Source organism: Abramis brama, assembly GCF_963993115.1.
Source record: "Abramis brama genome assembly, chromosome: 5".
Taxonomy (NCBI): domain Eukaryota; kingdom Metazoa; phylum Chordata; class Actinopteri; order Cypriniformes; family Leuciscidae; genus Abramis; species Abramis brama.
Genome location: NC_139967.1, coordinates 6565042 through 6580350, shown reverse-complemented (window position 1 = coordinate 6580350; position 15309 = coordinate 6565042). Strand labels below are relative to the sequence as shown.

The 15309-nt window shown below is 35.6% G+C and overlaps 1 protein-coding gene across 2 annotated transcripts; it reads right to left on the bottom strand.

Moving 5' to 3' along the window:
* Positions 1–191: 191 nt before the first annotated feature.
* On the bottom strand, positions 192–14681 carry slc2a11b (solute carrier family 2 member 11b). Of its 2 annotated transcripts, none has more exons than XM_084115938.1 (12): positions 13983–14681; positions 13393–13491; positions 10935–11095; positions 10704–10828; positions 9588–9717; positions 7783–7931; positions 6609–6796; positions 4996–5106; positions 4653–4754; positions 1541–1616; positions 1182–1309; positions 192–885 (listed from the first exon to the last, which is right to left on the bottom strand). In XM_084115938.1, exons 1-12 carry the CDS (start codon positions 14088–14090, stop codon positions 697–699), a joined length of 1566 nt encoding a protein of 521 aa, XP_083972064.1. In that variant the 5' UTR covers positions 14091–14681; the 3' UTR covers positions 192–696. The 2 variants fall into 2 exon arrangements, with proteins under 2 accessions (XP_083972064.1, XP_083972065.1); XM_084115939.1 differs by having other exon boundaries at positions 14437–14655.
* Between the last annotated feature and the right edge of the window lie 628 nt (positions 14682–15309).

The window sequence follows — 15309 nt, the reverse complement described above, 5'->3', positions numbered from 1 at the left end:
CAAACCTTTTTGCACACGTGAAAACATTTTGTTTAATGTCAGTTTTCTATCAAATTTTTTGTTGACATTAAAATGAAGTAAATTCAAGTATGATTCATGCAGTGATTTTTAGAGTTTGTAAAATACCTGAAACCTTTAAGAATGTTGAGAATAAAAGATAACTGTGAAAAAAATACAGAGCATTATGTGTTGTGAAAAAAAAAATCCTTTATTTTCAAAATGTTTGTTGACATTCAAAATAATTTCAAGCATGTTTAATGCAGTGATTTTTCTCGCTTAAGGTCACAATATGAATCCATTTTACATAATTAGAGCAGAAACCTGTAATACTGTAAGTACACTGATTCTAAATAGTATTGCTCCATGGAGTTTTATCTATTTTTTACAGTCTATGAGTTTTATCCATATTCATTTCTTTAAAACACTTCCGAGATGTAATACTATTGAAAGTCCCTCATTCTGTGACTCTCCTTGATATAAAAGACAGTATTCATTTTGAAGGCACATGATTTTGTGCAGTCTGTATGTGAGTAACTGATCACACGCTTACAAATCACTATATAGTACACTATTGTTCAACATAAGTATCTTTAATTCAGATATTTGCTGATCTCACATTTCCATGTATTTTTGGCATATTTTACGCATGCCCTTTCAAATATTAAAATACAGTACTTTGTGAATGTATTGTGTGTTTTACATTGGTGTGGACAGTAGAGGGCCCTCAGTGCCACTGACAGCAGTGAGCTTCTTTCTAGAGCGAAACTCACTCTGAATCTCCAGAAATGTCTTGTTCTTGGTCTCTGGGACCACAAAGAAGATGTACGTGGCCACCAAGCAACAGATAACGAGGAAAACAAGGAAGCAGTACTGCTTTAGGCCATTCTGGGAGAGATAAAGAAAAAAATTACATTGTTAAAAACAAAGCCTTTAAATTCACGTTTTTAAATAACTATCATTAAAAAGTAATTAACTCTCATAATTTTACAACATATGCATGGTAAATAATATGTCCGAGTGTCTTGGACAAACACATTGCTTTGTGAAATTGTTAATAATAAAAATTTTGGTTAACCCATTCTGTACATAATACACAGTGTAGCACCAAATGTTTGTGTAAACCAGCCCCACTCATCAAAATGCACTTCTCTAAAAAGAGGGGAAAAGGCATTTGTATATACCACAATAAATGGGAAGATCATGCCGATTAGGAAGAAAGAGGTCCAATTGATAGAGCCAGAAATCATGTATGCAGCAGGCCGATCGGTTTGGGTAAACAACTCTGTTGTTAAAATGTTTGTCACACCACCTACAACACAAAGCACATTAATATCACTGATCAAACTAGTGTGTGTTTACACCATAGACTGTAAAAAAAATAGGTTACACCCAGTCTATGGTTACACCATGGTTTACACCAGTGTGTGCCAATGCACAAAACAATAGTCTAGACAGAATACAGTTTGTTTTATTGTTAAAAGATTACTGAGTTATGTAATTTTCTGTCTTTGCTTTCTTTCTTTTTTGCTCATTCATTCACCTGGTCCAAGGCCAAAACTGAGGATGAAGGCAAAAACACAGGTCATACTAAGGTAAGGAACCCAAGTGCTGGACTCCTGTGAGGGAGAAACAACAAACACACATCAATAAATTGCAAGAAATCAATAACTCTTTACAATAACTCTGTACAAATAAACTTGAATTGAATTGAAAACATTAAATTAAATCTGCATACATATAAATGTTTGAAACAAATATTAAGATCACAAACGTTATGCCGTTTTTCAACGATTCATACAGTATGACTGCAGTTTATTGAGACATTTGACACTCTTAAAAATAAAGGTTCCTATTGGAATTGGTTCCACATAAAGTTATAGATTGTTGTATTGGGCAGCAAATAAAATATATAGCTAAAGTGGATAGTTCACCCAAAAAAAATGTTACTCACCCTCATGTCGTTAAAAAAACCTGTAAGACTTTCATTCATCTTCGAAACACAAATGAAGATCTTTTTGATATAATCTGAGAGCTTTCTGTCCTAATCCATATGAATTGAGCGGTTTAATCCAAATTTACTGAAGAGACTCGATTGTTTTATATAATGAACAGATTTAATTTAGGCTTTTATTCACATTTAAACATTGATCAGCGAACATAAACAGAAGCTCAACCGAACCTGCTTGACGCACGACAACAAACCTCATTGGTTCCTGCTGAAGCTCAAACGTGACGCGTAACACGAGAATGAACCTCATTGGTTCTTGCTGAAGCTCAAACGTGATGCGTAACACGAGAATGAACCTCATTGGTTCTCACACGTCAAGTAAACATGCTTGAGCTTCCGTTTGCCACAACTGATGTGTGAGTTTATGAATGTTTATGTGTGAATAAAAGACTAAATTCGATCTGTTCAATATATAAAGTGATTTTGTCTCTTCAGAATATTTGGACTAAACCGCTCAATTCATATGGATTAGTTTTACAATCTGAAAAACTTTTTCCAGGCATCAAAGTGGTAGTTGCAATGTCAATGGATGGACAGAAAGCTCTCAGATTTCATCAAAAATATATTCATTTGTGTTCTGAAGATGAAAAAAAGTCTTGCAGGTTTGGAATGACATAAGGGTGAGTAATGATGGCAGAATTTAAATTTTTGGGTGAACTGAACTGACCCTTTAACATCCATGGAACCTTTGTACTACACAAACGGTTCCTTATGGGAAAAGGTTCTGTATGTAACAGAGACCAGATAGTAAGAATGTGCAAGTAATGTGCAAGTAAACCTCACTCCCCTGGCCCCTCACTCCCCAGAGTATCACACTGATGCTAAAGGTTGCGATCTTTACACTCTCAAAATAAATCTACAAAAACTGTACCTTTAGGTGTATAACAGTTTGTCACTGGGGTAGTACCCTTAAAAGGGTGATCTTTGAACACATTTACCCCTAAAATGTTCATAGTACTACCTTAAGGGTACATATTACTACTAATATGCACCCTTAGGGGAGAGATATGGTACAGATTTGTCCTTTTATGGGTACTGCCCTATTGACAAACTGTTTTGCATGTTTTTTTTCTGACAGTGTAGTGTCCTTGTTAGTGTTCCCGCCTCCTCTGCCGGTAACACTGAATCCCACTTGTCGTGGTGCGAGTAGAACCAGAGGGGTTACATTTAGATTATTAAAATGTTCTTTACACTAAGAAAAAAATAGGTATTTTAGAACTTTTCTCTGAAAGGTTCTTTGGGGAACCTAAAATTGTTCTTCTATGGCATTGCAGCAAAATCCCCTTTTAGAGCCTTTATTTTTAAGAGTGTAATAACATACTGACACGGTGCACAAAATAAATATATTGAGAAAAACAGCAAATATACAGTAGTATAGTATAGTATAGTATTAGCATTAGGGCCGGGACTCGATTAAAAAAATTAATCTAATTAATTATACTATGTGATTAATTAATCTAAATTAATCGCATACATAATTTTTGCTGTGAAAGTATTAAATATTTCAATTCAAATGAATCAATGAATAATCAGCATTAGTGACATTAAAGTTCAAAAACTCTTTTATTATTATTTTCAAATAATTGAACATTATTATTAATAATTGTGTTGAACATGTTATTGAAATAATGTTCAAATGTTCAAAGGGTGAGCATTGAAATAATTGTGCCTAGCAAATAATCAATACAATACAATACAATTGAACATTATTAAATTATTGAACATTATTAAATTATACATTTAATATTAAACATTAAATTATAAACATTATTTACACTTGCTTCTACAGGTTTTTAACATTACTTCGAAAATGCTGCAATTTAAAGTTTGAGATGTTTTTCATCTGTTTTAGAAAGTATTTTTAGACTTTTGTTTTTTCAGAATAAAGCTTGTTTTACAATCTTGAGCATATATGTGTTATATTTTTATTAAATGTGTTTAAGCCATTGCTGCAAGTAATTTGACAGTTAACAATATATAGTGTACAGTTAATCACAAATTCAGTCAGCATTGTCATGACTCATGTTTCAACTGCAAACTAGGTTGTAATTGAATGTACAATTGTATTATCCCATGATGAAAGGTAAGACGGTGAAACAACGTCACGATATCAACGTTGATTCAATTTGCAAAACCGAAGCATAATTCAACATTGGTTCAACGTCGACATACAATCTTTATTCACCCATATCGAAAGAAGATACGGTGAAACAACGTCACGAAATCAACAATGAAACAACGTCACGACATCAACAGTGAAACAACGTCACGATTTCAACGTTGATTCGTTTTGCACAATCGAAACATAATCCAATTACGTTCACCGGTGAATCAACGTTGAAATGCCGGCTGTTTTTTTTATAAGTAAATGTTCCAATCAATGATCCAGGCAGCGCCAGCGCGTTCTCGTCTCCCTCCTTCATTTTACAGTCGAATGGTGGCTAGAACCATAGATATCATAAACGCGTTTATATATGATATCTATGGCTAGAACGGCTCCAGGTTCAAAGGTCAATACGGAATGGATTAATCTGCGTTATTTTTTTTAACGCGTTATTTTTTTCTCAGATTAATTAATCGAAATTAACGCGTTATTTTCACAGCCCTAATTAGCATATAGAATTTCTTATAGGTCACTGTTAACCTGAAAAGTCAGTGCGACGGTGAAACAGACACAACACAGGCTCATGAGAGAGTATCCACCGATAATCAGAGCCCTTCTTCCCAAAGACTCGATCAGAAGACCCTGAAACACACACACACACAACTCCAGTGTTTGAAAAACCTTTCAACATCGGGTTCTTATTGTATTATTTTCTAAAATCTCCATGCAATACTACTAAAGGCTGAAGCACAATTTGTCAGATCAGCACTGTGAGATTTGTGGGACATGTCTCTGGATCTACAGGCATATGCCAAACGATTTTATGCCAAAAATGCTTTCTGAGATTAACGACTTTGAGCTGGTACACAAATCCCAGACTTACACACGTCAGTGCAGTGATGCACTCGCAAGCTCCGGTTCCCACTGTAGCGTAAGGAATCTTGTCAGCTGGAATCCCAGCCTGGGTGAACACGTAGTCTGCATAAAAATAAATCTGAAGGGAGAGAAATCTCTATCAACTGGGTCACAAAGACACATGTACATTAGATGTAAAATTGTGTGACCGTTGCTTTGACAATGACAATAAAATGTTAAACCTAACAAACAGTCTGGAATGTGCATTTGTGCTCTCTCTTGGTTTGATGTTTAATCCAATGCAATGACATTCATATATTTACTTTTTAATAGTGTTTAATTGTCTATATAATGTTTGGGCCTACTGTACATGGTTCAGCATTGGCTTTGCTTCACTTTCACTTTTCACTTCACTTTTTATATGAACTGAGATAAATGTCACAAAGATACTTTTTTTTCCCCTTTTATAATCATTTGCTTTGAGAAAAGATCAGGGTTTAATTCACAGCAGGCCGGTCACATGCCATTTTGGAGGGTAGTGCACATGTCAGCTGTCAAGGCTAATCATTTTATATTCCAAGCCATTAAAGGCAGGATTTTTCTAAAAAACTTTTTCCCAAATTTGTTTAAACTGTCTTTATATACCAATACATAATTACAATGTAAGTACTCTGAAAAAGAGAGTATAAAAAGGACTGCAATAAACACAGCTACTTATTTCCATTCACTCCCACCCCCTCCTTTCTGGGCTCCTTCCAAAGCCACGCCCCCAAAACACATGAACACGCGATGCCGACCGCTCAGCTTGGAGGAGGACGCGTTTGCCAGCGCCGAGCGGAGCGCAGTGCATGTAGTGACATCATGTCAGAATCACATGTAATAAAATACCTAACTTTATCATTATGAATATAAACAACTAACATGGCTGTTAGTACTCACTATCAAGCTAGCATATCGATACTGGTAAAGTTTAAAATATATTGAGTTTGATTCGGTAACGAGCTAGTAACATAAGGCAAAGCTAAAAACAGGTTGCATTGATACACGTTTTCCCATTACCATCAGTTACACTGTGATGAAGGTGAATTTCGTGTAAGATTCATAACATATACGGTGTTTTGCATATAAGAGCTTCCACGATGAAAGCACTGTTGGCTCTGATGAGGACTAACGTTACACTCCGGTGACAAGTAGCCTACCTTTCTACCTTACTAGTTCCTTTTTTTGCCTTGTTTGCCTTCGCTGACTGTATATGCAGGTACTGGGAATTTTGACTGCTCTTTCTCTGCCATTATTGTGATTCTTCCTAGCTTCCGTGCCTCTTCTCCTCCTCGAGTCAAACGGGTGCGCGCATGTGGGCAGCTCCTGTAGCGGCAGGGGTGGTAGCCATGGAAATACCAAATAAGCAGGAACCAATAATAAATTATGCAATGGAAATAAGTAGCTGTGTTTATTGCGCCCTGAGAGGACTAGGGACACTCGATTTTTATACTCTCTTTTTCAGAGTACTTACATTTTAATTATGTATTGGTGTATAAAGAAAGTTTAAACTAATTTAAAAAAAAAAAAAATAGAAAAAAACTGCCGACCCTACCTTTAATGTGAAGTTATTGTCTCTGGGTGTCTGAGCGAGATACACACCGCATTGATGCCGTTGAGTTGCTGGAACATGTGAATCACGAAGAGGGTCAGAAGCTGCCAGCGAAGACTGCGGTCTGTAAAAAGCTCCCAGGGATTCTTGGGTTTAATGCCGATCGCACAGTCCCTCTCTCTCTCTATGTCCTCCTTCTCTCCATGGTACTTATCCGGGCCATGGAACCACATTAGAGCTGAAAGAAAGTGGCAAAGGGCATAACATTCCTTTACTCACGAGATGCTCTTCTCCTCGCTTCAGTTGTTGGTTACGGCTCAGCTGATGTATCTTCCTTACAGACAGAGTGTTCACATCACGACAACCGTTCAAAAGGGATCATGGCAATGAGATTTTTCGCTTCAGTATTTAAATGTTCTGATTTTCTGATTATACACAGCTGAGATGAGAACATCATCTTCACTTCAATGGAATCATGAGTTTAAATGTGTCTTATGACCTTACGTGCCAGCAAAACATGAAAAACAGATCAAAATAAGCAGGAACCAGATACAGTTTTTTTGACCAGTCATTTCCTGACTTGAAAACTTACATGCTGATTTTGTGGTTTGTTTACCTGGTTATTGATTAACTGCTAATATTATCTTAATCTTACCTGGCAGTATTTTTGAATTATTACATGAAGCACATTGGTAAAGATTGTAGAAATATGTGCAGAACTTTTACATGGACAGTTGATATTTCATTCTGATATTTTCTGTAAACTGCTTAATTTGCCATATCACTCCTTATTTAGTGAGATTTAGCTTTTTTTGAAGAAACTAGTACATTTGTTCAGCTCGGATGCATTTAATTGATCAAGAGCGACAGTAAAGACACAAATGATAATAATAAGAAATGTTTCATGAGCAGCAAATCATCATATTAGAATGATTTCTGAAGGATCATGTGACACTGAAGACTGGAGTAATGATGCTGAAAATACAGCTTTGCATCACAGGAATAAATTACATTTTACAATATATTCAAATAGAAAACAGTTATTTTAAATTGTAATAATTTTTCACAATATTACTGCTTTTACTTAAGTTTTTATCAAATAAATGCAGCCTTGGTGAGAACCCAGACTTTTCCAGCAACTCATCAACTGATTCCACAAAAAGTATATATAATTTGACTGAGCTTTATCACTACCTTTATTTGAGTTATTGAACCAGTCCGTACCTTTGGTGCAGGCAACATCATTTCCACGGTCGATGAGCAGGTAGCGAGGGCTCTCGGGGAACCAGGGCAGAATCAGCAGCTGCAGTATGGCTGGAATACAGGTGGTGGACAAGAGTATGGGCCAGTACTCCTCCTTACCTAACAGCTCTCTGACACAGAGAGAGAGAGAGAGAGAGAGAGAGAGAGAGAGAGAGCCCTTTACTGGCATGTTGATTTAGTAAATTTAATTTAGTAGGCTACAATAAGAGGAATCTTTTGTATGCTACACTACCGGTTAAAGATTTGTTAATTTAATCAGAAATGCCGTAAAAGCAGCAGCAATATTGTGTAATATTATTACAATTTATATAACTGTTTTGGAAAAGCGGAATTTTCCTCCAGTCTTCAGTGTACATAAGGCTGTTTTTCTGTAACTCTTCCATTATCAGACATTTTGAGTTGAGGAATTAAAAAAATAAAGATGGTAATAAATATTCTAATAAATAGGGTATTTTCTGTAAATGAAATCTTTTTTTATTTATTTGATGCTGCATCCACATTGACTTGTGAGAGTATAAAGTCAAAGATTGTTGTATGGGTCAGCAAATAAAAGGGTTATTTACCAGTGTTGTTTACTCGAGACTCGGTCTCGGACTCGGTCTCGAGACCATATTTTAATGGTCTCGGTCTTGTCATGGACTCGTGTGCATTTTGACTCGGAATTGACTCGTACTCGAACATATTAGGACTCGGACTTATTCCCGAGTCCCATTCAAAATATTTCATGATTGTTACTGTATGTTAATATTTCTTTAAATTGTTGTTTGATTGAAACGTCCAATGATTGCTGACTTTCTTGTGCGCAACTGCGCATGACTTGAGACTAACGTTCGCTCCACGCAAATGCAGCAGGAGCCTGGTCAGATGTGATGTGGAGCCTCTAGCTCAACTGGTATAAACGTTATGTGGTCTTACTGTATAGAGTGGTACAACAATGTTTTGTGGACAAGAGCACATAATCTTAAAGGCTAAAAGTTTTGTTACAGTTGAACATACAGGTATAGTGGTACAGTAATGTTATTTGTACTAGAAAATGTTATGTGGTCTTACTGTATAGAGTGATACAACAATGTTACGTGGACAAGAGCACTTACTGATTGTAATAATTGTAAGTAATAATTGTAATAAAATGACCTTTACACCACCTACTATGTGGCCTTTTTACCATTACAGTGTACATGATTCCATGGTATATTTGATTTACTGTTTGAGTATGGTGCCAATTTTATTGTTACCACCAAAATATTTTACATATTCTTGAAGATATCTTTAGGTCTGGTTTTTAGACCCAACCTTAGGTTATCCAACCTCTCTGGTCTCGGTCTCGACTCGACTCGAGTGAGCTGGTCTCGACTACAACACTGTTATTTACCCAACAATGAAACTTTTACAAAGTAAAAAGTAAAGCGAACATGTCTCTTCAGATAATTTTGGACTAAACCATTCAATTCATATGGATTAGTTTTGCGATCTATTTATGAACTTTTTGAATCGTCAAAGTGTCAGTTGTGTAGCTGTCAATGGAGAGACGGAAAGCTCTCAGATTTCATAAAGAATGTCTTCATTTGTGTCCGAAGATGAACGAAAGTCTTACGGGTTTGAAACGACACAAGGTTGTGTAATTAATGACAGAATTTTCATTTTTGAATGAACTACCCCTTTAAATTTAGTAAATTTCAGGGGGGGAAATCAACAGGAGACATATTTAAGACAAATTTTGACCCTCCTCTTATGCTTTCTGTGATGTTAATGCCTTTGTTTCGTACTTGAGGCCAATCACTTGTCCTGTTAAGATCCCCCCGGTGATGAAGATGGAGGTTCCCATGGACATGGCTCCACGCAGAGCTCTCGGTGCGATCTCACCAATATACAGAGGCTGCGCACAGATTGCGATACCTGTCAATTAAATGAGATGTCAGTTATGGGACCATAAACAAATGCTCATAATGTTGTGCAACTTATTTAATTCAATAAGCTTCTCATTCATGTTTAGTCATTTAACAGATAGGCTAACATGCAATTTATCATAAAGGCAACAACAAATTATATCCAGCAAATCACTTACAGAAATTCTAAACATGCAATGAATGCATTTTAACCACTTGCATTTATTTTGGGATTGCTTTGTCTCAGGTAGGCCTACAGCTTTTTCACTGTTGTGGGAAAATATACTTTTTAGCTTTGCTGATTATTCAAAAGAAGATATTCTGACTAAATTTCATATTCATGAATGCAAATGTACTAATTAAAAAACTATTTATGATTTTATGGAGTAAAGCAAGGCTGTACATTGATAATATTAGAAACTCTCTGAATAAAAAAATCTATTAAGACTTTGAATATTTGTGGAATGTATTTAAATTTAAATAATTTTATTTTGTTTTATATATTTTGACCTTCCCCTTATACTTTTATAGATTGATGTATAACGTTTAATATTTGTATTCATTAAAAAAAAATACACTACCAGTCAGAAGTTTAGGATCAGTAATTTTTAAAAATGTAATTTATTCCTGTGATCAGAGCTGAATTTTCAGCATCATTACTCCAGTCTTCAGTGTCACATGATCCTTCAGAAATCATTCTAATATGATGATTTGCTGCTTATGACACAATTTCAATTATTAACAATGTTGAAAACAGTTGTGCTGCTTAACATTTTTGAGGAAACCATTACATGTTTTTTTCAGGATTCTTTGATCTTTTTTCAGGATTCTAGAAAAATCAAAAGAACAACATTTATTTGAAATAGAAATCTTTTGTACTTTTGTAACAAAAAAAAAAAGTTTGAACTGTAGTGTATAATGTTAATGTTGATTGAATAAAAACAAAAAAGATCAACCTTCACTAATTTTATGTGCTTTAAACCTTGAGATGTGTACCTGCGTTTACTCCTGTTAGGAAGCGTCCAATGATTAAAAGCTCAAAAGTGCCAGAAGGATAACTCAAGCCCATGAAGAAAGCAGCCAACAGAGCAAATGTGTTGTTAAACAACAGGGTCCCTTTCCTGGAAAAAAGATGGGAAAATTAATCTCAAGACTGTAACATCCCTAAAAACTTAATTGAATGCATTCTTCAAACACATTCTATACAGTATTTTGTCTTTCGTTCACCTTCCAAATCTAATGGCCAGAGTTCCCCCAATGGACGCTCCCACAAGTCCACCAAGAGTGAATATGGACACTATGGTGGACCAGAGGAGAGTGAGTATCTGTGTGGAGATTTCCGTGTTGTAGCGCTCTGTCCATGTCTGATTAATGAAGTTCTGTACAGACTGATAGAAAATACACAAGCAAATGGAATAAATACTGTCAAAGGAAATGGTACATTTAAAGTTGCAGTAAGTGATTTCTGAGATACTAGGTGCGTTTCCATTACAGATTTGCGCAAAACTTTTGCGATTTTTTTCTAAATGTCGACAAAAAACTATTGCGAAATGACGGCGTTTCCATTAACCGATGTTATGCGACTAAAACTTATCTCGCGATAAGTAAAGTCATTCCAAAAACCATGGCAACGGACGTTGGTAGGTTTTTGTCCCAGCCACTGCACTAGCCATTATTATTAATCGAAGGAGATGTATGTGTGTTATCAAGCATTAATGGTAAGGAACGACCCTTATTAAACTTTTGAGCGGCACATATATTTTTCTGTGTTTCTGGGTGTTTCTCCCATTCCATTATTCCTGTAATTCTTTTGTCTTACATGAATTTACTAAAGAACTCTGTCTTGTATTCTGTCCAAACATACCGCGTCGTCTACGTCAGGTGACCAAAAACTGTTTCCATTGCAGTTTTGCGAAATATTTCTTTTTCGAATTGCCTGAAAAAACACCTCGTTCAAGCTTAAAAACTTTTTTGCGATAAATGGGAGTTTTTGCATAATTGACGTGTTTCCTTTGGGCGTATTTTCAATTCGCAATTTCAGTTTGCGCAATTTGAAGGGTAATGGAAAGGATAGTCGACACTATCAACACCGAAATTAATCTGCAGCAGTCAGGTGGTACAACTAGAGCTCTGTAAGTTGTTACTAGCTAAGTTTCCATCCACTTGTCAATCGAATTATCTGAAGTTCGGTAAAAAAACTCATGCGAATAAAGCTGGTGAAAGTGTGTTTCCATCCGGCTTTAAAGCGAATAAAAACCTGTGCGTAATGACGTCATATGCTGTTTTGCGATCAAATTGGTATATCGAATTGATTTGAGACATTTTCGCACTGAATTGCACAACATTCAAGCAAACATTTGCGAACAAAGTTTTGCTAGACAAAATGGATCGCGCCATCTACCAACAAATGATCAATATTGCACAAGTTGTAATAGTGCTTATGTGCCAGCTGATAGCGACATATCAAGCTATAATAAGAAAACAACGACGCTATCAACACATTGCTATGATGATGCAGATGCACGTAAATGCCCGACGATATTCGGCAAATAACATTTCCATCAGCGTTTATCGCATAAGCCGTATATTGATCAAGATAAAATCCGATGAGACCGAACGTATTTCATTTGAGTCGATATTCATGAAATTCAATCAAATTTTACTGTTTCCATAAGGCATTTTTCATTCGATATCACTTAATTCGGATAAAAACGTGTGGATGGAAACATAGCTACTGTTTATTATTATTGTAATATCATAAGCTTTGAGACATGTAGTAATTTAATGCCTTCTCTCGTGACTCTTTGCAGACTCTGCTGTGTGCGTTCATGTGTTTTGAAGGAGGCGTGGCTTTGGAGACGCTCTGAAGGGAGGGTGGGATCTCATGCTTTCAAAGCTAGCTTGCTATTGCTAGCCTGTTCGAATGCCTACCCTACCTTTAACGTGGGTCCTATAGCTCTTGCTTGATCTGACCTTTTCCTCTTTGATAATATCTCAGCCATCTCTCTTTCTACGGTCTTTCAAATGTCCTGGCTGCTCACTCTCCATCATCATGAGTGTATGGTGATCGCTCTGATCCACTTTGTTTTTTCTCCTATGCAAGGACTATGTACGTAACAAACATATATATTTTTCAGCACACACAGATATCTAGCAAATATTCACAAATTTGTTTGGGTGTTTTCAATTTTCATTCGCTTTTCTCAGAAACCACCAACTGCACCTTTAACTTGTAATAATAGTAACATGAACAATATTTTATCAAAAAAGAACATCTTAGAATATCAATTGCTAATCTAGGGTAATGTGTGGACATTGTGAAACATGGTTAAAATTGACCCTGAGTTAACAATTAATTAAAGTGCAAAAAGCCCAAATGTGGGTTTTGGATTCAGTAGACTACATTTAGTCAAATTTTTAGCAAAAATGTGACAGGGACCAAAATTCTCATTACATATTAACTAACTACAGATTTCATGTGACTTTTAATCTGATGAGTGACTGCAATAATAACTTATACATCACACACACATACACATAACCTAAGTAAAGTATTTTGACTTAACTCCTCTTAATGTGACTGTATAATGCATATTATACAAAGTCTGCTTTATATGTAAACACAAACAGGCTTAAGTAAAGTGATGAATAATCAGGTAAAGGCTTGATGATGCCCATTTCTTACCTTGGTCGGTGCATTTATGACAGAAATATTGTACCCATACTGAAAGGTTCCACCAATGCCAGCGGCCCAGACAGCCAGAAGAAGAGACTTACTGGGAACCTGTAGTTAACACAGTACAAAATGCATGTTCAGACGTGATTTTGATCTATACTTGCTGTTAACAGCTAATATTTATACTGGTTAGGAGTAGAGTAGAGTAGAGTAGAGTAAACTGAGGAAAACTGCAGTATTGCAACAGCAGCTGAAGAGCAACAAAAATATACAATAAATATGGCAACACTTTACAATAAGGTCTCATTTGTTAACATTAAACGTGAACTACAGAGCAATATTTTGAAAGCATTTATTAATCTTTGTTAAAATTGTCCATTGTTTGTTCATGTTAGTTCACAGTGCTTGATGTTAATGTAGCCTATATGAATTAGTAAATGTTGAACAAATATACAATAATCTAAAAAAATTAATGTAATATGCAAGACACATAAACATAGCAAGTGCTTTTACAACTTCACGTCATGTCCATCACTTTTGTTTACACATTTGTTATATGTATTTCAAAAATAATATTACAAGAATAATTTCAAGCATACCTTTATTTGTCGAACGGGTTCGTTGAAGTCTTTAAGTAAAGGCTGATATTCCTTTAGCTCTCCATTGTCTTTGCCCATTTTTGAAACTCGTCCAAAATATTTTAACATTTCACTTAATATTCCAAACGTCTCTTAATCACGGATTCAGAGTGTCTCTGAAATATGAACTCATCCTAGGACAGAACTGCTCTTAGAGCTCTAGATGAGGTGGATAACAGATATACTAGCAGAAATACAATCATGCTGTTGTTCAGAGCATGAACAGTGAAAAATGGACTGGTTCAGAGTTGATTCAGGATGAATTTCCCTTTAGAGCCACAGAGAAGTTCTGTAAGACGTCTTTGGGATATTTTTGACACATGCATGTCAATTGCTTTTCCACACTCAGTCCTATGGATAATGCACTGAGAGCCGTGAGTTGGACCATGAATTTAAAATTCAAATGAAAGCTTACCTTTCTTCTTAAAGTCGTAGACTCTTCCGGCTCGTTTATTTTGAGTTCATTCATTTTTAACAACTTTAGAATGCTGAAGAAAGGAGTTTATTCCATCATGCCTTATAGGTCTCACAGGAAAGATTAACTTTGAAGGGGCGGTGGGTCTGTGTGCAGTCATTAGTGTAATCATAAGCTCAGATGACCACCTACCTGAGGAGCAAATTCTGAATTCTGCATGTAAGATTACAGTTGGATTGTCCTCTAATGGTTATTTGTGAGAAAAAACACTTATTGAACAGTATATTAAGCATTGTGCTGTTGGCCTTTGATCACAAAGAGCACATTGTTGCTGTTTCAGTCAAGTGACCGCAGAGCCCATAAGCCTCTTTCTGATTCATAAAACTCAAGCAGTTTGGAAGGCTCCGACCACACCAGTATCATCATTTGCGTTTAAAGTCTAGGCCTGTATTTCATATAAAAAGCATTGTTATAAATGATTATCTAAAATGCTTATGACAGAAGGAAATGTTGTGTTGCCTTACCAAACTCAAATCTTCGGTACAAGCTCCTAATAACCGCTCGCCTGGTGTAGACTAGTCTAAACTGTTCAGTGAAAGTAGCCATATCTAATATACTTGCTTCAAAGTTTAAAATAAAACTTAAAAATCGTTGTTAAATACAACACAATTGGCTACTGGTTTAGACATAAAAACAATTGAGTAAAATATATGTGTACATCAATACACAACATATTGCGTCATTTTTTTAATATACATTTTAAAAATATATTTTCTTGCTGAATAATGAGTAATAATGTAGTAATGAGTGAATAATGCAAATAATGAGGCAAATTTAGTCTGATTTACATTTTACATGACATTTACATATATT